Source organism: Seriola lalandi, unplaced genomic scaffold, assembly GCF_002814215.2.
Source record: "Seriola lalandi dorsalis isolate HSWRI2012SDOR001 ecotype SW California unplaced genomic scaffold, Sedor1 jcf7180002054680, whole genome shotgun sequence".
Classification (NCBI taxonomy): Eukaryota; Metazoa; Chordata; class Actinopteri; order Carangiformes; family Carangidae; genus Seriola; species Seriola lalandi.
In genome coordinates, this window is record NW_019525233.1 from 615,967 (window position 1) to 641,402 (window position 25,436).

The following is a 25,436-nucleotide window of genomic DNA, read 5'->3' on the forward strand; positions in this document are numbered from 1 at the left end:
GGGGGGGATAAATGTAGCCTGTCCAGGCTCTGGTTTGGTCGAGGATGGCAAGAAGCCTGGGAACATAAACACGTTCTTGTTAAAATATTTGAGTCCACCTCGCTAACAGTTTGCCAAAGGGAAGGTTTGAGAAAAGTGGCAGAGTCTGGAGAGATGGTGAGCGGTCGGAAAATCTGTTTTATATTCAATTAACTACACACAGAAATTCTGATAAAATTGTGATGCTAGCTAATTACGTCACAATAAAAAGGGCACAGGGAAATATCTGGATTTACATGTTGGATTAAAAAAAAGTTATTTTAAAGTAGAATAATTTGGAAATTTTACAGCTTATTTTTCATTATCTGAGAAAGTCTGACTGTAGCATCATAAACGATCAGAAAATCTAAACTCTATATAAACATGACTCGTGTACCAGTAGTAGTAATACCAGTAACCTGAGATATAACATCACATAAGACAGTGACGGGATGTTCTATCAAGTCAGTCTGCTGTGTTTCAATCAGTGTTTTGCCACATCACACACATCACACACACCTGATACCTGGAAAAGTGCAAAACTTTCCCAGTGTTTTTAAACTTTTAGAACAAACAGCCCAATTCCAGTTAATTAATCAGCATCACCTCCTCTTCATTCAGTCTTTTGCAGTGCTTCTCTGTTGAAATGTAACTGCTGAGTCTCTTAGTCAGTTTATTATTACTATCCCACTTCTACTGAAAATAAAAGTTAACGATGAATCCTATCTTTAATGCAGCTCAGGTAAATGTGTTCATACGGTGAATCCATACAACCAGAGCACTCAGGCAGAGTGAAATATCTCTTTAGTCACAGATAATAAATTAGTCACATGTTTCCATGCCTCGCTAGGGCCTGGCATAGAGCTCTCAGTCAGTAAGAGGAGGCCTTTAAGACTAAAGAACATTACAGGAATGTTAACATGTGACAAACGTTCAGCTATTTCAAATAACAAAAGCACAGCTTTATTGAACTTTAGAGGAAAAGACTCTGAATATGTTATCAACTGCTGAATCAGGCTGGGGTTTAACTTGAATTAACAAATATGTAAGATATATAACTGAACAGATATATAATATGTGTTATGATGCACAGGCCTGGGTATTGTGAATTGTGTCAGACAAACATGTGTCAGACAGAAGCATCATTCATCCTCCTGGTATTCTCTTCCTGGTCTTGCAGCTTGGCCTGGAGGTCAGCAAACATATGACCTAGCCTTGCCTAACAGGGCAGATGGTCATGTGAGGCAGCTTGACTTTAGCATACTAAGCAATATTCAGCACTTTTGGTAAATGAAAGTTGCCCGTAAAGCAAATCTCCATCTTAAATTTCACAGCTAGAAAGAGCTTGCTCAAAACAAAATGAGAAGCTGCAGTGTAACCCAACACAAACAAAGTCTGCCAGATTTCAGGAAAGTTAGAGACACAAACGCCTTTCACTGACTGAGCAGCTCACCAGGTCTTCAACACGAAGATCTGGTGCGTTGCGTAGCTTCTCACCCTCTAAGACAGCGTTAAACCAAAGCAGTTAAGATGCATAATGTCTGATTTTTACACTAAATTACAAAATGCAAGGGATGGTTACACCGATGATTGGCTGCCCTCTAGTGTCAGGTTTCTGAGCTGAAAATCAAACCGCAAGACCAAAACTTGCTCACAATGCAGTGAAATTGATTAAAAAATGTCTATGATAAGGTGATTATTCTCTATGACTGCTTCACCTGGAAAAGACAGAGAACCATGGGCACCCACATGACTATATCAGAAACTCATATGGTGCTTTAGGTCCACAAAGGTCAGAAGCCTTGACAAACTCTAGTAGCTCAAACTCTGAAATATATAAATATAAATCCAGATAACTCTTTTCCTGTCTATCATCACACAGGCATTATGATATTAAGGTTTGGACAATTTGAAGCCAAATTCAATCAGCTTCAACATTTTGACTTAAATATGAACTTGTTGCAGATCTGAGATGATTAGTCATTAGACAGAAAAAAATAATCTGTAAATGATTTTGTTAATTTATTGATCATTTTTCGGTCAATCATCATGCAAAAATACAAAAGAATGCTGTTTTCAGCCCTTAAAGCATCTTGATTTCCTGCTTCCTTCTGTTTTATGTGACAGAGCCTTGAAGATTTCTGGGTTTTGGAAACTGGGACGGACATTTTTCACTATTTTTTGATTTTCTAAAGACTAAAAAAAATTAAGCATTCAAGAAAATAATTGCCAGTATCTGTCATTTATAATAAAAATAATCGTTAGCTGCAGATCTAAGTAAATGTCTTACTGCTTTTCTATATAAAGCCCTAATCTTTCTAAACAGCGTGTTACACATTTCTTCAAAGGGGATGAGTTTTTACAACTGAACAATTATGTGTAAATTACTAAATTGCCTGTTTAGTCACAGGTTGTTTAAGAAGCTCTGAGGAGTCAGAATTAATCTACAAATGTAATTTATCTAATAATGCTAATATGCCTAATAATAAATTTACTATACACAAACCCTGTGTATGTCATGGGATTTTCAACACAAATTAACCAAGCTATATTTTACCACTGATTTCAGACTATTGGCTACAAGTAGGGTGATCAGATCCACAGTAGTATTCTGCACACATCTCTGACAAACAGGGTTCTAGCACTGAAGTCTCATATAATATGATCAATACAGGGGTAATTTTACACTGAGGACTCAGCAGGGGAGGGGTCTCATACACTGAAGTTACTGCTTCAACTTGTTTACAGGATAAACTCATCAGAAGATAAAGCAGCACACCTCCAATCATAATCTAATGGTAAACACATTCTTTGACACCAGGGTTTATGGAATAAAAGGCAGATAATAACAACTCTGATGACGAGTAATGTTTTTCAGTTCTTCCACTGAAAACATTCGGCATTTGACTGCAGTACGATAAGGCGTATTGCGGCCAGTGCAATCCACCTGCAGGCTGAGATGTAAATCATTGCTCTAGTATGGTTCCAATATGCGTACCTTTGGCTAACTTATGGTCGACCACATGAAATCGTGAGTGTTTATGGACAAAGGTTCACCATTTTTAGTTCAAAATTCACCACCAACACTCTCTATATGGATGATTTGCTTTCAGTATACGGATGTACAAAAGCTCTGCCTCTGAAGAAGACCGTGCTTTACCAAGTGTAAGAAGCTCAGCGGTTAATAAAAGCACACTGTACCAGGTTGGGCTGCTCTGCAGCATCTGCCCAAAGGCTATTCTCCATTTTAATACTACAAAGGAATGTGGAGGGTAGGCAGTCTGAAGCCTGAGTGTCATTTCTGCTGACTCTCTGAAGAAAACCACTACTCTACTGTTTCTATGAATCACTCTTCCGTGATTAGAGACTCACTGAACTGGTTAAAGATTTGTTAACTGAAGCTGATCTGGAAGACTTATCAGTCTGTGCCATTTTAATCTAGTTAGACCCTCTTTGAAGGTATTACGACCAAACTATTAAATTCTTCTCATTGTTGCAACTTCTATGTAAATATATGATTTTATTATTACTACACTATGATAAAAGGTCAGCTTTCAGGGCAACTTTCACAATCAAATCGTGAGACGTTCCTTGTCTGCAGCAAAATATAAAAAACATTTACTATATAATACAGCAAATGCTAATTAAAAAGTTCATCTTGCCTCGTTTTCCAGGCTTTTGAGTCAAAGCAAACCAAACGCATTAATATCAAAAACAATTCTAGTTTTTGATTATGTGGACACTAGACTATTTCAGGGTTTTGAAAGTGTTGCTGCTGAACGTGTGTCAAGTAATTCTCACACAGAATAACCTGGGTATTGCTCCGTCATAGGAGAACTGTAATGTTGCAACCAACAATTATTTTCATTATCAGTTGGTGTGACAATTACTTTCATAAAATACAGTGAAAAATGTCCACCATTATCCTTGCTTTGTCTGACCAACAGTCTTTACCTAACAATGTTTAATTTATTATCATACAAAAAATGAAATTAGTCATTATTTACATTTGAGAAGCTGGTATTAGTACATTTTTGACATTTTTTTGCTTTAAAAAAGTCATTCATCAAAATTGATGCTAATTGCTTATCTCCCTTGAGTAGTGATTGATTTCTGGGTGCCTTGGGAATTAATTAAACTTCCATGCAACTTATATTGAAGGGGTTAATAAGGGTTCAACAGCAAATTAATAAGGGGGTCGGGCTAGACCTGCTCTCCTTTGTAAACAGGGGTTAACTACAACAATACAGCAGGTGTGTGATATTACCCAAAAAGGTCGAGTAAACTATGACATTTTTGATATTTACGACAGTTTGATATTTAGCTGCACCATGGAAAACAGCTAACCGACAGTCGCCATCGCTGCCTGGCTTGTTGATGCTGCAGAGTGTGGTCTAGCTGACCCCTTTTCATTTTAGCCACAGCGGCAGTTATCGTCGTAAAGTCAAACCGTAACCGTGTAACTTTACCACGGATAAACCGTGCTGACAGTGGACGGAACACACGTTGAGCTAACTTACTTTTTAAAGTCAGCGCTGAAAAGTCCAAAGGCAGCTCCGGTGCTGGCGGAGGTCGGGGTGCTCTCCTGCCCCGCTTCCACCGCAGCCTCCGCTCCTCCCTGGTCATTGTACAAGGCGGTCGTCGACATGCTCGATAAGTAAACGTATTCTGCTCCTCTTTCGAGCTACAAGGTTTTCATAAACGTCAGAATAGTGTTAAAGCGTGTAAAGTTCCTGCAGAGCCAAACTTGTTTCGAGATTTCACCCAACTTTTTTACACGCAGTAGCGGAAGTGTGAGCTGGACAAGTTGGTGTCACATGACACGGCTTCAGCCGCAGACGAGACATAGACATTTGGCGACTAGAAAAGACTGCTTAGTAATGGCTGCCGAAACTGCTTGTTTAGAATTACTAGATCTATGGTCGAAACGCCCCGAGCCACTGTGTTGCCAAGGAAACAACGTTACTACTGTTCTTCTCAGAGAGGAAGAAAGTGAACATAAAATTGCGTATGCCACTCATTCAACGTGATTTGCGTATTCTTTTTTTATTTTCCGTATTGTTTTAGTGTAATCCGTTTACAGCGCTACGAGGTTAAATTAAAGCTTTAAAAAGAAATTAATAATATTTCTGTGACTGGGATTTTAATCATGTCAGATATCAAAAATGTCAAAAAATAACGTGTTTGTTAGCCACCCACTGACCTGTTTTATTTATCTATTTTACTTTTTTACGTAAATATACATGAAGTCTTTGTGTTAAGTGGTTCAAAATGACAATATGCATTTCCTATAAATTCTAAGAAACCCTTTGACTGGTCATTTATGCTGATTTAATACAGAAATGAAACAAGTATCAGAAGGGTTAGCTCAAAGTAAACATACACAAACTGGGTTAATTCATTACTCAAAATTTAAAACCCTGGTAAACAATTTTCCCACAATGAAAAATAGCGGTTTCTTCAAATCTTCCTCAAATAATATTATAAAACAAAGTTATAAGTTTAAAGAGGTAAAATGATCCAAAATTTCACAAAAAATGTAAAATTAAATAAAAGTACGCCATATCTATTTAGAGTGGGTTTACTTTGCTGGAGCTATCTCACTCATACATACATGATCTCACTGCATGAGCCTGCTCCTGCCGAGTTTTGTTTTGAAAACTAGGACGTGACGTTGCTTTACTTCCGCCTGGTTGTTTCACATTTGATCCACTGCCAGTGACCAATCCCGTGCCTCGGTAGTGTCTCTGGACTGTAGCTCTGGACCTTGTCCATACTTGACTTCACCTCGGACCGTGTCATCGCGTCAAACCGAAACGTTGATTGTTTTTTTTTGTGGCAGCTAGCCTAAACTTTGGTTTTAAATATCAGCTCTGTGTTACATTGAACGGGAAGGACACAAATAAGGAGAATGTCGGATTTCGACAGCAACCCGTTCGCGGACCCGGACCTCAGCAGCCCGTTTCAGGTAACGTTAGCTAGCTGAGGTAGCCGCGATTGCATTAGCTGCTGCGTTATTTCACATTAGTAACATGGTACTTAGCCAAGCAAGTCTGAATAATCTATATTAAACTGCTGTTATAAAGTTACTTGCCAACAAAAACGTTATATCACATGTTATCAGGATTTACTTAGACTGACACTTAATATTGCTGCACTTTAGCTGACTGGAGTGACATTACATTCATAGGGAATAGGCAGTGTTGTGCTAGCTTTTCAGGTGTGTCTCTGAATCAGCCTGCAGGAAGGCTGGCCGTTTTAATTAAACCACGTCGTTTGCCTCAAGGGTTAATTCAAAGTAAACACATATACAAACTGTGTTGATTCATTACTCCAAACTTAAACCTGACAGGACTTGATATTTATCTTGTGACCCTTTGTAGTGCTGTGTGGTGAATAAAACACCAAATTTGAATACATCATTTTTGCATTTATCAAATTACAGTGGGCACCTTAAAAATCATCAGCAGATAAATTGACGATTAAAGGAATTGTTAGTTGCAGCCCTGAAATAGTTCAAACTCTTCCACCTAAACCAGCTACAACAAATACTGTGTGCACATTAATGCATCAGCATTATTTATTCATTAAAATTAATGCAATGTAATATTGACAGTCTATTAATGTTTTATATGATAATATATCAGTCACACAGTTTGAAAACTTTCACTTTTGTGTTTTTTATTTACATTTTGCTGATAATACTTGTGTATTTTTATTGAAATAGGATTCAAACACAGAGCTTTTACTGTAAATTGACACTCTTTACAATGTTGTACTGGCACTTGAACTTGAGTAAAAGATCAAAATGAGTCTTCTATGACTGAACACTCACACCCTTCCCTTTACAGATCTATAAAGGGAACATGCACACATTTGTAGATAAGCTGCTGTTCTAACATTGTTCCTGTTTTCAAGCCTGTTAAAGAGACTGGACATTAAGTATATAATTTGAATATAATCCTGAAGTTACATTAAATCCTCGTTTTTATACGAAACCAGAGATGATAATACTGAATTAATGCTGAATTTTTATCAAGCTATTAAAACTGACATTGGAGTGACTCAGAAACAGAGAAGTAAATGAGAGCAGAACATGTTGTGGTTGAGTGATTGTCCTTTTTGTCACTGTCATGCTGTCGTTATGCTGTTGGCTTCATTTGGGCTTCCAGCGATGGACAGTCTTGTCTTCACAGTGTCTTGTCATGAAGAAATGCTGCGTTTGATAATGTGCTCTTCAGCCCTGTAATGTCTTCCTCCCTCAGTACACCTACAACACTAGCTCCCTCCCTACCTCTTCATGTCAGGTGCACTGATCAGTGACCAGTAGAATTATTTTCATAATCAATAAAAAAAAAAAAAAAATTCCATGAAATTAAAGATAGTATCTTTGTGTTATGGACTGTTGGTCCAACAAAACAAGCGATTTGCATATGTCAACTTTAGCTTTTTCATTTAGTGGCCAAAGATAATTCAGTTAATTAAAAAATCAAAAAAAATAATCAATATTGATAGTAACTGACCTGCAGCCCTGATTTTCACTATGGATTAATATTCGTTACGTTTTAGAGTCTGTACTGTGTCAAAAATTATTGATTTAGCAGCTTTTAGTCGATCAATCGAAAGAAAATTAATTGACAACTATTTTGATCGTCTATTCATTATTTAAATCATTTCTCAAGCAAAATGCCAAATGTTTAATGATTCCAGCTCAAATGTGAGAAGCGCTGAGTGTTTGTCAATGAATCAATCAGAAAATAGTTGGCAGATTAATCTGTATTGATCATTACCTGCAGACCTAATGCGCATCATAACTTTAAGTTAAAAGAGATTTGTTGAGGTTGAAAGCACATCTGACATTTTAGATATGTAAAATGCCACAATTGACTAATACTTCATGGTAATTGATTTCTCTCATTTTATAGTATTTAATTTATCACATGAACTCAAAAGAAATCCTTCCACCATCTTTCTTTCTCAGTGTGTGACGGTGAAAGATGCTGACGGCACAGTTTGACCGTACAGATGCACAAAGGGTTAATAATTCATGGGGTCCCCATTAACATTCTGACATGACTAGTGAACCCCTGCTGTTCTGCCATTTTTCTGTCAATCGTTGGCCCACACTCGTTTTTGTTTTTGCCCAAGGAGAAGATGGAGCTTTCTTCCCTACTCTGAGCTATCTTAAATAGTTCATGAAATCATATGGCGCCATCATGGTGACATGTGGTGCGATGATCCTCGCTGGCGCCTTTCCTGCTAAATTTCATCACTGCCAGTCAAGCATCAGAGCGTTCGCTCTGTTTTGGCCTATTTCTCTGGATGTGGGCTAATTACAGAAATTGGGCTCCTGTGTCAGTTAGTGAAAAGCGTAGATGTCACATTTGATCGTCTCTGTATAATTACGTGTTAACACGTTGCAGCTTCACCTTTTTAATACAGCACAGTAGGCTAAGTGTTGAAGGATAAAGTGTCATCAGCTTGTGAGATTTGTTCACCTGCTGAAGCAGAAAACCTTGTTTTTATTGTCGGCCACATCAGGATCATGGTGGTTACAGGTTCACTAGTTTGTGCTTTGTTAGGTGACAGGAAATCCATAAGCATGAAATGAGTTTTCACACGGGTAGACATGCAACAGGTTGCGACCGTTGCGTGGTGATGATGAACTATAGATTTCAAGATGAAGACTCTGTACTCTGTGAATATGCATGTGTTTGTTTGGCTGTTGCAAGAGGACGGCATTAAACTTTAAACATGACATACCCTGAAATATTTATGACCCCGGTCTGGTGACAAGTTGCAGCCTGTGTGTGTGTGTGTGTGTGTGTGTGTGTGTGTGTGTGTGTGTGTGCGTGCTCGCGTGTGTGTGTGTGTGCGCGCGCGTGTGTGTGTGTGTGCGTGCGCGGCAGAGGAGGAGATGCTCCTAGAAATTTAAGAGTCAGAGAGTCAGTGCGAGGACTGCACTGAGACTGGATAAGGATAAGCACTTCAGGAATACGCAGATTGGATGTTAATGCTGAGCTGCAATTTGAATGAAACTAGTTCCTGACTGACATCAGCTGATGGTAAGATTATTATAATAAGACATGTATGAAAATGTAAAGTAGCTTAACTGCTGCCAGCAAGGAACAAGGAACTTCACATGCAAATAGAAGTAGAAGATACTAAACTATGTACTTTTAAAGTTTGACCTGTTACACAGTCGTTGAATAAGTAAACACAACTGCAGCTGTGCTCCAGTATTACAACCACTCAGCAGTATATACTGATATATATATATATATATATATATACAGTATATACAGTGGTGGAAGAAGTACTCTGATCTGTTATTTAAGTAAAAGGTGCAACACCACAGTATAAAAATGCAGTTTAAAATGAGGCAGCAAAATATACTTTAAGTATCGAAAGTAAAAATGGCACCATTATAATGTTGAGTGTTGTATTGGAATAAGATGTGGAGTAATAACGTGTAAGGAGCGTTTCAGCGTTGTCAAGGTGGAGCTGGTTTTAGACAGCAGTGTATTTTTATACTGTAGTTAATCTGTAATGATGCATCATATTTTATATTTTATAAACTAATTTAAATGTTTTTTATGTAAGATTTTAATCTGGAAAGTAACTAGTAACTATATGAAATAAATGTGCAGTAAAAAGTACAATATTTCTCTCTGAAATGTAGTAGAGTAGAAGTTTAACGTAGTAGTATCTATATAGTCGAGTATAGTAAAAATACTTAGGTACAGTTATTCAGTAAATGTACTCAGTGTATTTATATTTCTTATTTTAATGTCAGTCTCTTTACATAGTAAAACTGTCACATTACGCTGGTTGTTTGTGAACAAGGTTGTTTAATGTGCTCGTCTTTCAAATCAAGCACGTGGTTCAACGGATCAGAAAGTTTTTTTTCTGCAGTGCAGCGACTAGAAAAACCCAGAGTTTCCCTTTTTATGTCTGTCATCAGCAGCCAGAAGCATCTCGCCCCCCACCACCACCACCACCACCTTCCCTTTCACGGGTATTTATAGACGGCTTCCCGTGAAAATTATTGGAATCATCCTGTCATTTCCACTATTGAATTATAGGCCTGTTACGTTTTGAATAAAGAGGCTGTTTGGCCTTGATCTGGCAGAATAATGGAGGGTTGTTACACTATCATGAGCCATTTTTTCCTTTTACCGTAAGAGATTTCCACTGGTGTCCTTGGTAAACACAGAAAGATAGACACGTCAAGATTGTGGTATTCTCCTGCCACACTTCTTCGTCGCGCTTGAGTTATTTTCTGCCTTTCTCCTGAAGTCTCCGTGTTCTCATGTGAGATGTTTTTATTCTGTTTTTCTCAGGATCCATCAGTGACCCAAGTAAGACAGGCGGCTCCTCCTGGGCTGGAGGAGTACAATCCCTTCACAGATGCCAAACCAGTGAGTGCGTTTACACATTAACCAGTGAGCTCATGTGTCAAACAGTTGTTCGGAACAACATTTACGGGATTCAGAGGATTTATTTAGTTTGAAAGCGATCCTTGTTATTTCTGACTTTCACATGATGCAGTAGTGACGGAAATAATAATCATCACTGTTTAATTAAAAATTGTGTTACATGGGAAATAAGACAAAAATCACTGAGGGTGGTGTATAAATCCCCACTGCTCATCGGTCCTACATATTCTCTTAGGCGTGACGAGCAAATCTAACAGAGCTTTTGTAACTGTAATTTGTAGTTTAACTGCACAAACCACCCAAAAATGAGGAACTGGTGATAACTCAAAACAGTCAGTCCTGGTTTATTGTTTAGCTCTTGTTCTCACTATCTTAAAATTATTTATTAACTACACTGAAAATAAAGATTAAACCTTTTTAAAATACGCTCTTTCCTCAGTAGAGCTTCTGTTCTGTACCAGACTCAGTCGTCTGATTGTGTCTGTACGAAGCATTTAAAGATCGTATCACAGAGTTGGTTCAGACTTGTGGCTCCAAAGTGTTTGAAGGTCCGACTACAGGCCTTATGGTAAATGGACCGCACTTGTGTAGCACTTTTTCTAGTCTTATCGACCACTCAAAGCACTTTACAATACTGGTCACATTCACCCGTTCACTCACAATTTAGGGTTCAGTATCTTGTCCAATGACACTGCGACACGTGGACTTGAAGAGGCAGAGATCAAACCGCAGTCTGAGTTTTTGGTTGTAAAATCTAAAGGGTTATCTTTCAAAGGAGACCAGGGTTATGACTAAACTTTTTATTTTGGGCTAAATTCAAAACAAATTGAGTTTTATTTAAATTTAGATTCACTGATTGCATAATAATTAAGACTATATTATTCAAATTTTATATTCTTCTTGCTCAAATTACACCAAATAAAAGCATCCAGCCTCATAAGAGAACAGCACAACATGACATCACTGATTAGGTTGGTGGTTAAAGGGATTTAGTGAGTACACCACTGTTTATTCTGACTAACTGGAGAAATATAGCACATATATTTTTCCCCTGTTGCAACTCTGCTTTTCTATATAGTTATTATCCTGATCATTGTTACGAGTTTTATAAGAGACATTCACCTTTCTGAGAAAAATAACTTCCTCAATTTGGAGCGTTTCACACATTTTGCCAGATTGTTGATGTGATGAGTGAAGTTTTGCATCATCACACCCTGTCAGTTGTAACGACAACACGCTCTGACTGTTCATGTTTTTGTTTTTTTCCTATAGGCGCCTGCGGGTACGGCGCCCAAGGCTGCTGCACCCACCATCAACACACAACCCGCCATCATGAAGCCCACAGAGGAGCCTCCGGCCTACTCGCAGCCTCAGGCGCAGGTAGTACTGACCTCACGCTCACACCACACACTGTGGTCCGCTGGGAAATGACAGGTTTAATTTACACATCTTTACATTGTCACCATGCCGATATCGTATTAATGGTTTAGTCCAACGTCGCCAGTAGAGATTTTGACAGTGAAAAAACATGAACAGCTGGTTTCATGCTGCGTCTGTGGACAGAAAAGCAGCTCAGCAGGAAGCTGTCTGTGTCTGTGACTGGGCCGACAGAGGAAATAAGTTGTGATGCTGCATCTCGTTCGCAGGAAGACTCCTGGGAACATGTTGTTGTGATGTCTCCCCTCCTGTAGAGATTTGGATTTATTCCAAAACTAGAAACAGAGAATTTCTAGCGAGCCGAAAAAATAGTCAGCCACACAGTTGGACTCACAACACACACACACACACACACACACACACACACTCCTGTACTTTTACAAGTGTGTTGACATGTTTTCTTTGTGTGTGTGTGTAGGGGCAGACGCGAGCAGCTGCTGAGCTCCTGAGGCGACAGGAGGAGCTGGAGAGGAAGGCTGCAGAGCTGGACCGCCGGGAGAGAGAGATGCAGTCACTCAGTGCTTCAGGAGGTCAGACACCAGCGTACAGCTGCAGAGCGAGGCTGTCACAACAAACATTTATACTGTTTCTTAATCCACTGAAAATATAACACGTTTTTCTGTCGTTGGGACCAGAACATGGTTTGATTAACCCCCTTGTTTTCTTCTTGTCACACTTTAAATGACACACGATCTGAATTTAAAGGAATAGTTCGACTGTTGCCAAGAGTTAGATGAGGAGATAAATATGAATTTGGACGCTGGAGGCGACAAGCTTAGCTTAGTAAACTATATTTACTGTAAAACAAAAAATAAGCATTATACCTGGTTTTATAGCAGTCTTGTTTGCACCAGAAACGCACAGTCGGGTCTCAGAATGGGGAAGTGGTTGTGGTTTTACAGGGACTTACCTTAACCTTGTGGCCACGAGGCAAGCAGCAGTGACACCATGAAGTCACTGGATACAGCCAAGAAATGGCATTGGTAGTAATAGTGACGTGTTAATTAGTCAGATTTAAATGTCTACCTTTGGACAGAGCCAGGTTAGCTTCATGTTTCAGGGCTTTGTGTTAAACTGAGCTAATAACATCCATGTTTACCACCTAATTCTCGACAAGAAAGCAAATAAGAGGATTTCCCAAAATGGCGAACTATTCCTCCAAATCCCCGTAGATCCTCTACAAAGGCAGCTTAAGCTTTTCTATTTTCAACCACATTAGCCACAATAAATTGCATCTCTTCCATCACATCAAATGACGCTGTGCATTTTGTGACCGTGTTGGCATACACACAAGAATCCAGGCAGGAAATCAGAGAATGCATTCATTGTACCGTACATGTGCTGCAGTAACCTGGTTACTGTAAAACACATGTTCACGTGCAGCTGGTCAGTAAACCGACTCCTCTTCTATCCCTGGCTGTCTCAGCCTGAAGTATAAAGCATGATTCACACAGTCGCTCATTTTCTTATTTCTCTGTTTCAGGCAGGAAAAACAACTGGCCCCCCCTCCCGGAGAAGTTCCCCGTGGGCCCCTGTTTCTACCACGACATTACTGTGGACATCCCTGTAGAGTTTCAGAAGACGGTCAAGATCATGTACTACCTCTGGATGTGTGAGTCGTAGTTTTTATTCCTTTACTATAATGTCAGTCCGTCGGTCCAGATCTGAAATAGCTATAGGCTCAGAGTGGGGGGGGTGTCTGGGGGGTTGGTTTGTACCAGCCAGACAATAAAATACAATCCAGGAAGTCCAGTCAGAGTAACAGATTAATGTGCTTCAAGGTTTATTAGACATAGAAATACTTCAGTGGTTTGTAATAATCACGGGTCAGATTTTACAACTATGGAAAGTTTTCACGGTGGCAACAACTTTCTCTTCTGTTGTAACGATTTCAAGGTAAACGGCAGAAAAATACTGCGTTCAGGTTACGAAGTAATCGACCAGGAATGTGCACTTGCATCCATTTGATTTGCCAATGCAGCTCCGAGCTGAGCCAGGTTCAACTTTTTTGCCTGAACGTGGCCGAATTACTCAAAGCCTAAACTTGTTTTTAATGACTGGTTAGTTATTGAATGTGGTGAGACTGAGTATTTCTCTTGGATGAACATACTCGCCAGTTAACATGTTCATATTTACAACAGCCATTCACACTTTTATGGGGGCCTTTTCTGCCAAATCTAAACACTTCCTGCTTAAAGAGGACGGGGAAATGAAGAGATATGATCTTTGTAACGGTCTCTTTATTTGCATTTAATTCAATAAATGTTCTGGTTCTAGTTAATATCACATGTTACAAAAGTGTAAATCTGCAGATACAGTTGTTCGTGACATAAAGAGATAAGAAGATTATTTCAGGACAGGACTCTTAAACAAGATTAGCCTAGTTAATCAAATCTAATTCGCCATCTTTTGTCTCTATAAAACACAAAATCATTTTTATAAATAAATATTAATGTTTTTTTCTGATAATTTCTTCACAACGATTCTGAACTAGAGGCTAGATGAGAAGATCTACTGCAGCTTCTCTTATCCATGGCCCCTCCTCCCTCTGCAGCCTCTGCAGCTCGGCCCCCCTGGTGTTCAAAAATTACCATTTTCATCCGTGATTCAGGGAGTGAACGGCTTCCAGTGGAATTCAGTAGCCACATGACGAGGACACGTGGTGCAGTCATGTGGCCCGGTGAAGTGACTGGGTCAGATGATTGTTAAAGGTTAGTTTAGATACAGACCTCAGAGAGCAGGCAGTGAGAACTTCCTCCCTTTGTTTTTACTATTTTAGTTTGTTCACAGTCCAATAAAAGCAAAGAATTTCATTCTTTCATAAAGAAAACAACAAGAAGCTGAATCGTTTCCAAACTCGAGTAGAGACAGATCTTGAGCTCAAGTGTCTCCCTCCCACCCCCGCTCAGCTGGTACGTTAACAAGCAGGCGAATGTCATATTTCACACTGTGATGTAAAAATCCACTCAGTTTCACAGACTCTGCTTCTGTGCAATGGCTTCAACCACGCACTCGCCAATCAGGATCCCGTGAACAAATGGTGAAAGATGAATTATTAAGCGTGTGTGTTTTAATACTCTCAGTGTTGCATGTTGAAATATTAACCATCAAATGTTTCCTCCAGCCTCCTTCCCAATGCTCCATCCAGATATTAGCTGTGTTTTTTTTCCTCAGTTCACACTGGGACGCTGCTGGCTAACATGGTGGGCTGCCTGGCCTGGTTCTGTGTGGATGCAACACGCGGGGTGGACTTCGGCTTGTCCATCCTCTGGCTGCTGCTCTTCACCCCCTGCTCGTTCGTCTGTTGGTACAGACCGCTTTACGCAGCGTTCAGGTAAAGTTTTCCAGGCAGGGAACAAGGAAAGGAGTTACGTTAAAAAGCGGAAAAGATGACATCAAATTTTTATAAAAATCCAGTTAATCTAAATACAAATGGGTGTATTGTTGGTCACTTCCTGTTTTTTTCTTTCTTCAGGAGTGACAGCTCATTCAGGTTTTTCATTTTCTTCTTCGTGTACATCAGTCAGTTCGCCATCTACGTTATCCAGTGTATTGGCATCGCTGGTTGGGGCGCAAGGTGAGAATGAAGATGCACTAAAAAAAAACCAAATAATTTTAAAAGCGACTTTGTTCAATTTTCATGTGTTTTTTAAAAGCTCTCAGACAACAACGGAGCTCTATGGCAACGAAGAATAACATCAATACATCCACAATACTTGTTATTCAGATCAAAGTATATTTTTTACAGGACTTATAATAATTAACAATAATTTAAATACAGATTATCACCAAACATCTCCTTTCTTGTTCTCAGTGGGTGGATCTCGGCTTTGACCGGCCTGAATCGCAGCATCCCAGTGGGCATTATCATGATCCTCATCGCTGCTCTCTTCACGTCGCTGGCTGTCATGTCCCTCATCATGTTCAAAAAGGTGCAGCTGACACACAGCAAGCACAGCAGATACTCAAGTGGAGTCTGTTGCCGCCTGTTTAATCTTAAATCATGTCTTTCGTCCTTTCACCAGGTCCATGCGATGTACCGGACCACCGGCGCCAGCTTCGAGAAGGCCCAGCAGGAGTTTGCAACAGGCGTCATGACCAACAAGACGGTCCAGACGGCCGCCGCTAATGCCGCCACCAGGGCTGCACAAGGAAACTTCAAGGAGCAGATCTGATTGGCCCAGAGAGCTCCCTCATCCCTCCGTCCACCCTCCGTCCACCCCCCTCCCCCTCCTCCCCCTCCCTCCTCCGTCCACTTCTCACAAACGCAGCACCCAGCTTCGACTGAGCCCAGTGCCCTGTTTGAACACGCAGAGAGTCGTCTAACCTTCTGACAATGTGGGAGTGGTTTTATGTAACGGCAGTACAGTCACCTCTGATCTGAGATCTGAGTGTGAGAGAGAAAAACCACAACTGGGATCATTCAAACAGGGTCACAGCTCTGTCCCGCTGTCCTCCTCCACCTCCACCTGCCCCCCGGCAACATTGTACATTCTCATCTCTGACTCTGGGAACCCCTCATCTACGCTGCACTCCCACCACTCAACCAGCGTTGATCAACTTTATTTTTTTGTGTGGGTGTGTGTGTGTGTGTGTGTGTGTGTGTGTGTGTGTGGCCAAGTAAATGCATATTTGTGTGCCTGTTTAAACGTCGGTGCCGCCTCCAGGCGTGTATGTCCAAGTTCGACTTTCTGAAGTTGCAGGGGGCGTTTCCCACCATCAGCTGTCTCAGAAGTTGTGTGTGTGTTCAGGCCTTTCTTTAATTTATCAACCTTAATCGTTACTTCCTGTTTTAAAAATTAATTTATTATTGGACAATTGGAAGTCATCTCGTGCTCTCTAGTTGTCGCTGAATGCACACGCAGCAGATTTACTTTTTGCTGTTTTCCATGAGTACATAACTGAACACTGCTGCCCCCCAGTGGAGGGAGGTTGTATTGTTGAAGATGAATGCTGTGCATTCCAGTTCACTGCCTTGCCTTCTAGTGTTTGCTTTCCTCAGAATTGGGTTTTCAGAGAGTGTGTCGTCGTGGTCCTTAAAGTGATGCTTCACCCAAAGTCTCATCTGTTAAGTGTCAAACACTCCCCCCTTATAGACTGTGGGGCTAATGATTTTTGCTGTGTCTAATAATCTACCGGTTAATTATTAAGTCATTATGTTTTATGTCCGTCCATCCATTCTCTCCGTTCTTGTAAATGCCAAATCTCAGTAACGCCGCGAGGGAACATCTTCAAATTTGGCACAAATGTTCATTTGGACTGAAAGATGAACTGATTAGATTTTGGTGGTGAAAGGTGAAAGGTCAAGGTCACTGTGACCTCACAAAGCGCAAATTCATACACTAATTATGACGCAGTTTAGCTCAAATGTCTATAAGGAATAAAGTGAAGTGATGACATCTTCAGTGTGACATCATAATGTTTTGTGAAAACACTAACTCATGATTGTGATCATATTTCCTGTAACTTGGCTGGCGGCGGTAAACAAACCACAGGGCGATAATTCTCCTGATAACTCCTGCAGTGTTCGATACTTAAACCTTTTTAATTTTGGGTGCAATATCACTTTAAAGTTTGCTCTCAAGTATCTTTTTTTTTTTTTTGCTTGAAATCTTTTGCCTACAATGAGCTACATATCCATCGTGAAATCTCACCAAGTTGCACTTTAAATCCGGTCATTCGACTTAAATGAAAGGATGTTTATAACGACGGCTTCACGCCTTCCCGCTTCATTAGTGTAATCCATACGTCTGACACGCACCAGCTGAGTTCAGCAAAGTTTCTACATCGAGCCTTCCTTCGGTGTCATTTCCTCAAACAGGAACGAATGAATGGCACTGTTAACACACACTAAAGAGATCCACTACTCTGTATATACGGCTGCATGTTTATACAGTTCTGAAGAGGAAAGTCGAACTCGTCTCCAGCTTCTCTCGCGTTCTGGAGATTTACCTCACTTGTACTCAGGATGTACTCTTCACTTGCATGACGAGGTTAAAAAAATTATACCAGATTGTACAAAATTAAGACACAGATTGGCCCCTTGGAGTTAAATATACGTGTTGTAAATGAATATATTGCAATAAAACATGATAGAAATGGCCAGTAATGTCTATGATTGCTTGCTTATTCATAATTTGAGAGTTGTGGGTCGACTATCACTGAACTCCAACCACAATCAGAAGCATCAGATCTGAAGACGTGACGGGGTCATTCTTCTTAGTCTCCTTTCTTTCCAGCGTCATTTCAAAATATTGAATCGAATGTGTCTTTTTCTAAACACTGTACGAGTCTGTGTCGCATCAGTGGGAGCTGCGAAAGTGGCTGTTCACCGTTTTTGAATGTGTCTGATTTCTCTGTCTGTTGTGCGTCATGTTTAAGCCAGTGAAGCCTTTGTGAGTGTGTGATGTGTAGGAGTGTAAACAGAGGGGAAATGGGGCCTTTTAAGTCTTAATCTGTTTGCAGGGCAGAGTCTGGGATGAGACTTTTCTACTTTTAAATCTGCTGAAGCTTCCTGCAACATGGTCGTTTTGTTTTGTGTTTTTTTTGCCTTGTCTTTATTTCACACTGGCTTAATTAGGACAAGTACATGTCTAAGCCTAAGTACATTTAATGTATGTACAAAGCAACATGAGATTATTCCTGATAAAGATTTCTGCTGTTATTTTTGACTTGCTCAAAAGAACAAAATCCATGATAAATGTGAGAAAGGCGTTAGACTGCAATGCAATGTGAACTGTGTGTGACGTCCTGTAGATGGACTGTGGCTTTAAGCTGTGCTTTATAATTAACATGGCATGTGGTAGAAACAATGAGAATGAAATTATTCTACTCAGAAGCATCTCTTAACGATTACATTTTAATGAAATTATTCAGAAAAATGACTGAGGGGGAGTTTGTATGTTTTGTATGATTTACAGATGGTCGGCGGTTTGCTCGAAATTTCATTGTAATTTTAAGGTGCACTCTGGTTTCACCTTCAGTCGCATGTTGAGTAGTTTGAGTTTTGTATATTTATTGTATTAACACTGAATAAAATTCTTCTTCTGTATGTTTTTTCTATTGTTTCTCTTATATTTGTGGTGGTGTAAATACTCAGACAGGTTATTATAGTTTTGGATTTTTACTATTCTATTATTCTATGAAATTGTTATAACTTTTTATTCCTCACTATACTTTGACATTTTATGCTTTACTATAGTATGATATTGTACATATATTACATTTCTGAATTTAAATTCAGATCTTCTATGTTAAAAAAACGTTGACAGTATTAAAAAGTCAATATCTTTGTTTTGGAAGGGTGGCGGGTTGTTGCGTCTCCACCAACGTTGAGAGAAAACCTACGCCCTTGAAATAATGCTGAGGCTTTGTTTACACAGCGTATTCTTTTGACTGCATAAACCACATTCCCATGGTGCATTAGTGGCCTTTGGATTTTTATCCTGGACTTGAATTTGTTTGACGACAAATAGCCACTACAAATACAGTGAATGTTTTGGACACTTAAAGTGAACATGTACTGCTCTGCTACTAAGAGCCAATCAGCTGTGAGATACTGCTTATTCAGCACTAAAGTATTGGAAGATAGATTACATATCCACATAGTTCATTTTAGTTTTGTCTAACATGTTTATTCACATTTAGTTTTCTTTATTTCTTTTAGTTGTAGTTCATCACGACAGACAAGACGAGGGTTCTTGCTCTTAGTGGGTTAAAACACAAACACTGAATATTTAAGAGGCTTGTACCAGCAGCTGAAAACCACATGAGGTCAGTAGCTGCCAAAGAACACGAAGTTCACTTCACTGCAAATATGCTGCAGATTTAATCTACTTATGTAGTCAGTCCTCATATTTTGAATAACTGCCGATCAACAACAGAATTAAGTCTTTACTTCATTTATTTTTATAGTTTGTTTTTTACTTTTATTTTTTAAATAATCCTTTTAATCATTTTATTGTGTCAATTCGATGCAGCAGCTTCCAAAAACAACACAAAAGCTTTTCCACGCTGATCCCAGGAGAGCAGCAGCTTCAGAGTCTTTGCCGGTCGAAGTCACTGATGTTTGATGTGAACATGAACTGAAGCTCCTGTGGCATTTTACGCATTTCACTGCTGCCACATGATTGGCTGATTGGATAATTGCATGAACAAGCAGGTGTTCCTAATAAAGTGCTTTAAAGAGAATTTTGTAAGGGGTAAAAATCCTGTCGCCAGCCTGACAGATTCATTTGTTTTAACATTTACAATTACAACAGTACAATGCAGAGCTATTCATAGCAGCAGTGGCAATAATAGACCTGTTAAAGAAGCTGTGTAAAATACACACACACACACACACACACACACACACACACACACACACACACACACACACACACACACACACACTCTGAGACCGTTTAAGGACCAGGTGCCGAGTCCTTTGGTCTCTGCTCAAACAATCCTGTGTGAAATAAAGCAGAGCAACACTCTCACAAAAGAGGAAGCTGGTACTAGAGGCAGGTCGCTGCCAACAGGAAGGGGCAGAGAGGAGGAATAACAAGCTCTCACAGACTCTTTTCATGCCTCTCATGCTTTTCAGGAGTGTGTGTGTGTGTGTGTGAACAGCAGCAGTCCTCAGCTGTGAGCTGCCTGTGACATGGTCTTCCTCCGGTTGTCAGCTGCTCTGCTCACACCTGTCACATGACGAATTCAGTCGAGATACTACAAAGCATTTCATGTGTGTGAGTTCATGAGCCATGAGGGCGGTGACTGCTTTGTTGTGACATCACAAAGTTACAGGAAGTCCAGACGGCTGGTTTTAAGGCTCAGTTTCTGAATACAGGCTGTGTGCATTTCTCTGTGGACTGAATATTGATACTTTCACAGTATTAATATAGAAGCTAGACCTGATCTATAATCACACTACACATGGACACAGACCTTTAGACTGTATGGGACCTTTAAATCTGCATTAGTTATAATTAACTATAATATAACAAATTCAGGAAGTTACGCTGAACCTCCTATAAAGGTTTGTCAATATTTGTTAATGCAAATATACAATACAAGTTGTCGGTGTATCTCCTAACGAGAGGAGGCTGCTGCGCCTGCATCTGTACGAACCTTGTTAACAACCATCATGTGAAGAAACACACATGTTCCCTCTTTCAGGTGTGAAAGGAAACAAAACTCAGAGGTTTCTGTCTTCCCTCATCTCTATCCTCGTTGACTCGCTTTCTGCAAAAAGAGGGAAAATGAGAAGGCAAAAACCTGGAAGCCTCTGGCGGTGAAACAGGCCTGAATTGCAGATTGCACGATTTGTCATGTGCCTGATCTGGAAGTCATCAAGTCTCTGTGTTTAGTTTGAGCGCACTGGTGGTGGAAGGCAGCCACAGGGTTGTGCCAGAGGCTTCTCTGTAGTCCACATGGAGGGAGGAACATCTGGGGAGGGAGTTGTCATACACACACACACAAATACACAAACACACAGGTTGTGCACAAGTACTGGCATTTGGTAACTGGGGAAAAAAAAGTGCAAACTTAAATAAAAGTACAAATACAACAAGTAAAAGTCTTTACTTACAGATGTGTTATCAGCACAGAGAGTTTTAAATAATTTCTATACAGTTAAGTAGTTTTAGTCCAGTAGCTCCTTTTTATTTCTTACATATCTGAAAACGTAACAAAGGGTCTTTATTAGACACAAACCAAGTGAAAAGCTGGAAAACACAGAGAAAATCACGTTTCTTTGTAAAAAAAATCTTTATTTGTAAAGTTACTACAGCTGTCAGGTGAATGACGTGCAGTGGAAAAGTGCAATACTTACAAGCATGCATGTGTTACTGGACGGGCCTACGTGGGCACAGGCCCAGGGGCCTCAGGGGCCCCCTGGGGTTCACCTGCAAAATGTCACTGAAAGACACAAAACATGAAGATCCAAAACAGAAAGAGACAGAAAACAGACACAAAGATAAACAAGAAAACAACAAAGAGACAGAGATCAGACACAGAGAGACACAACACGACAAACTGCTTTGTCTCTTTCAGTTTGGGGGTCTCGCTCCTACGCTGGGTGGGTGGGGCTTTTTCACGCCTGAGCCCCAGGGCGCCATTGTGTCATAATCCGTCCACGCTTACAGCTGTTGTGGAGCAGGAGTATAAAGCGGCATAAAATGGAAATACTCTGAGACACAAACACACGGAGAGACGCACATGGAGAGTTCAGTTCTGCATCAGTGGAAAAACTGATCACCCGCTGGCTGGAAAACACACCCACCCCCACCTCAAGGGCCAAACCGAGGTCTCAGCACCAAACTGAGCGGCTGCTCCACTGGCTGCATCTCCTCCCTCTTCCCCACAGTGAAGTTTTTTTTCGCTGGTTAAAAACTGAAACCAAACTTTTTTCTTTTTCCCTTCTCTTTATTCGTTTGGCAGAAACAAATGAGAACAGATAGGACACTACCTACGACTCAGCACACTCCCTGAAACCAGACATCACTAGCAACAGCAATACTTCATTTTATCATGCGTCCTCATCTCTCAGTCCTCGTCTTTGTGCACAGATTCCAGGATGTCTGCTGAAGGAAGACCAGGCAGAGCCGCCTCCTCCTCCTCCTCCTCCTCCTCCTCCTCCTCCTCCAGCTTAGGCTAGGATTCAGCTCACTTCATTTCAACTTCCTTTTGCAAAATAAAAGGACAAACAAAGACGCAACGTCCGCTCGTCCTCTTGCAGTCTGTGTTTCATCGGTACATTTCAAAGGGTCTGCGGACACATCGATCATTCGTGTGACAGTACATTCTGTGAGCTTTACAGGACATCCACTCTGAGCTCAAAGCCATTTATTCTGTGAGTAGTTTATTCTGACTGTGTAGTGGTTCCCTTGTTGAGTTAATACTCAAACGTGGCAAACAGATCCAGGTTTTACTGGTCGTGGTCTGGCGACAAAAACGCCAGTGTTTCTTTTTTTTGTTGTTTTTTTTGTTTTTTGTTTTGTTTTAAGGCAAAAGTGACATCATCAGCCGAGCCTGGATCAAGCTGACCATCATTCTGCGATCATAACTATGTACAAAATATATATAATCACACTTATTTACAGAGCATGTGGTGGCAGACAGAGCCACACGGCTACACATGAATACAATAACGGGACACAGCACCTCTAGTGGCAGAAAGACAAAAGACACGCACTGAGAAAAAAACACTTGGCACTCGTAGATTTCTCCCACGTAAACACAAAACATACAAAATAAGAGTCAGTTTTAGTGGTAAACAATGCAGGGCCTCCGTTTCACAAGCCGGCCTTCGTGAGGAAAAGGCAGAAGAGCGGGTGTCTCTCGTGCTCCTCCTCCTTTTTTCCCTCCACAGGGGCTAAAGTATCTGAGCCCCTCAGAGGAGGCAGATCAGGCTCTTGCCCTCCTCGATCTCCTCCTGGACCTTGTCGCTGGAGGTGGCGATCTCGGCCTGCGCGGAGAAGACGGCGCAGATGAAGGTGAGAACGGTGCCGCCCATGGCCGTGTAGAAGGCCCAGCCCATGGAGCAGAGCCCGGCCCGGTACGGAGCCGCGTCGGGGCCGCAGTACAGCTGGACCTTGTCTGAACCCCAGCCAGCGGGATACAGCATCAGACCCAGGATCAGAAACAGACCTGCGAGAGGGGGGGACAGGGAGAGGCGGTTGTGGTCAATGCACCAAATTATGAGATGCCAAATAACAAGTGAGTGAAAGTTCATTCTTCACCTTGGAAATAGTTTCACAAAAGAAAGTTTTAATTAAACACACACTTGCGGGACTTTTCCGAAGCTTTCACCAGCTCGAGTTCAGATTCTTTTCTCAAACATATTGGTGATTTTAAAAAAGGCACCACGTGGGATTTCTGACCACACACACGTAGTTTGCAAGTAGTTTGAGACAGATCCAAATGTTTGAAAGAACGAACCGTCACACTGTCATGAGGCAAAAAGCAGCTTCATGTTCTGGGGGTCTCTGTTAATGATGACTGCAGCAAATCATCTGTGTGACCACCACACAAAACATTTCCTGCCAAAGTGCCATCGTGGCGTTCAAAGCCTCCCATCAGAAATGATTTCCTGATGACTGTCTGAAATGGGACTGAAGATAACCCCCCCCCCCTCAGAAAGCCTGAGTCTTGGCACATGATCCTGTAAGGTCACAACGGAGCGAGGAGAACAACAGGAAAAGGTAGCCGAAGGTCTTTCCCGCCTGCCCCAGTCCCCGGCCGACCCTCCGGCGTCCTGTGTCTTGGTGGAAGGACGGGGTCACTTCCTGTGTTACTGTGACCCACTTCTGCTGCCGCGCCGACTTCACTTCAACACTTGGATACTATTTCTGACACACACACTGCTCGTACACGTCCAAAAACAACCTTCTTTCTACTAAATTAAACTAAAGACTTTTTAACATTTTTAAAGAATGTAATTTAAAAATGCTGAAAAACAAACAATGAGACCTGCAGTTATTTTAGAAGTACATGACTTTATTGACATTTACATTACATTTTTGTCAGTACTTCCCAGCTGTTTGACAACATATGACAATAATTCCTAGTAATATTATTAATCAATTAACGAGAATGGACCGCCCTGAATATTTCTTGTTTGAGAGTTGAGTTGAAAGACTACGACAGAAAGGCAGGACGATCCCAGAGACCCAGAGCAACCACAAAGACTCAAAACCACCACAAAGACTCAAAACCACCACAAAGACTCAAAACAACCACAAAGACTCAAAACAACCACAAAGACTCAAAACCACCACAAAAAGCAGTTACCTCACTTGTAGTCATGTGTAGTCATGTGTGAATTGGGGGGGGGGGCTTTTACTTGTGTGTGTGCAGGGACACTTGACTCATACTGCATCCATGCCTGCACCCAGTGCACCCCAAGTTAACTCATTGTAAGTTCTGGCCTCCTAGGTAAAAGTATGAACTAATGATCTGTTCACAGCAGGAAAGAAAAATATTCAAGACCTTTGTAAATTAAATTTGAAAAATACTTTCTAAGGCTTTTTTTTTTTTTGGAGGGAACTGAAATGAATGCATTATTTTCTGATGCCCTGTTTGCATGGTTTCCTCTGCTCTGCACTTCCTCCCGTGGTAGCGGATCAGTCAGCTGACCAGACGAGGGGCCTGCCACCAATCAAAGCTCAGCCGGAAACATTTACAATAATAAAATTACAGATAATAAATGAAGCAGCCGGGGAAGGAGAACTTCAGTCTTAACGTTTTCACCCAACTAGCTCTCCTTCGACGCTGCTTTCCTTCGTAAAAAACAAAGTGTGGAGGTGAAACTCTCTCCTTTCATTCTCTCCTAATCTCCCTCTCTTTCCCTCTCTCTGCTTCCTTTCTTCCTCCTCCCATTCTCTTGCTCTTAAAGCGCCCAATATCGTATTAAACAAGGAAATGAAAACTAGGTCATAAATTCTTTCCACATGTTGCTGCATAGCCCTGACGTCCAGACCGGCTTCAGTGATGGATTGAAGGTATGGTTTTAATTCCCAACCCCGCCCCTCCTAAGACCCCCTCCACCACCACCCCCCC

At 40.8% G+C, this 25,436-nt stretch overlaps 3 protein-coding genes across 4 annotated transcripts in view; 1 reads left to right on the plus strand and 2 right to left on the minus strand.

Moving 5' to 3' along the window:
* Positions 1–4,817, minus strand: part of ap3b1a (adaptor related protein complex 3 subunit beta 1a) — a 55,196-nt gene extending 50,379 nt beyond the window's left edge. Inside the window, exon 1 of the mRNA XM_023422333.2 lies at positions 4,539–4,817. Within this exon, the coding sequence (XP_023278101.1) occupies positions 4,539–4,666 (128 nt within the window). The 5' untranslated portion in view covers positions 4,667–4,817. The remainder of the gene's footprint in view (positions 1–4,538) is intronic.
* Positions 4,818–5,741: 924 nt separating this feature from the next.
* On the plus strand, positions 5,742–18,945 carry LOC111666812 (secretory carrier-associated membrane protein 1). Its single transcript, XM_023422303.2, has 9 exons — positions 5,742–5,986; positions 10,362–10,439; positions 11,730–11,837; positions 12,313–12,424; positions 13,378–13,506; positions 15,069–15,228; positions 15,370–15,471; positions 15,709–15,826; positions 15,920–18,945. The coding sequence occupies exons 1-9, from the start codon at positions 5,930–5,932 to the stop codon at positions 16,067–16,069; spliced, it is 1,014 nt and encodes a 337-aa protein (XP_023278071.1). The 5' UTR covers positions 5,742–5,929; the 3' UTR covers positions 16,070–18,945.
* A 3,335-nt stretch (positions 18,946–22,280) lies between these two features.
* The window catches only part of lhfpl2a (LHFPL tetraspan subfamily member 2a), a 39,049-nt gene continuing 35,893 nt past the window's right edge, over positions 22,281–25,436 (minus strand). For both annotated transcript variants that reach the window (XM_023422305.2, XM_023422304.2), the window contains one exon: positions 22,281–23,525. In XM_023422305.2, coding sequence (XP_023278073.1) covers positions 23,269–23,525 — 257 coding nt within the window. In that variant the 3' untranslated portion in view covers positions 22,281–23,268. The remainder of the gene's footprint in view (positions 23,526–25,436) is intronic.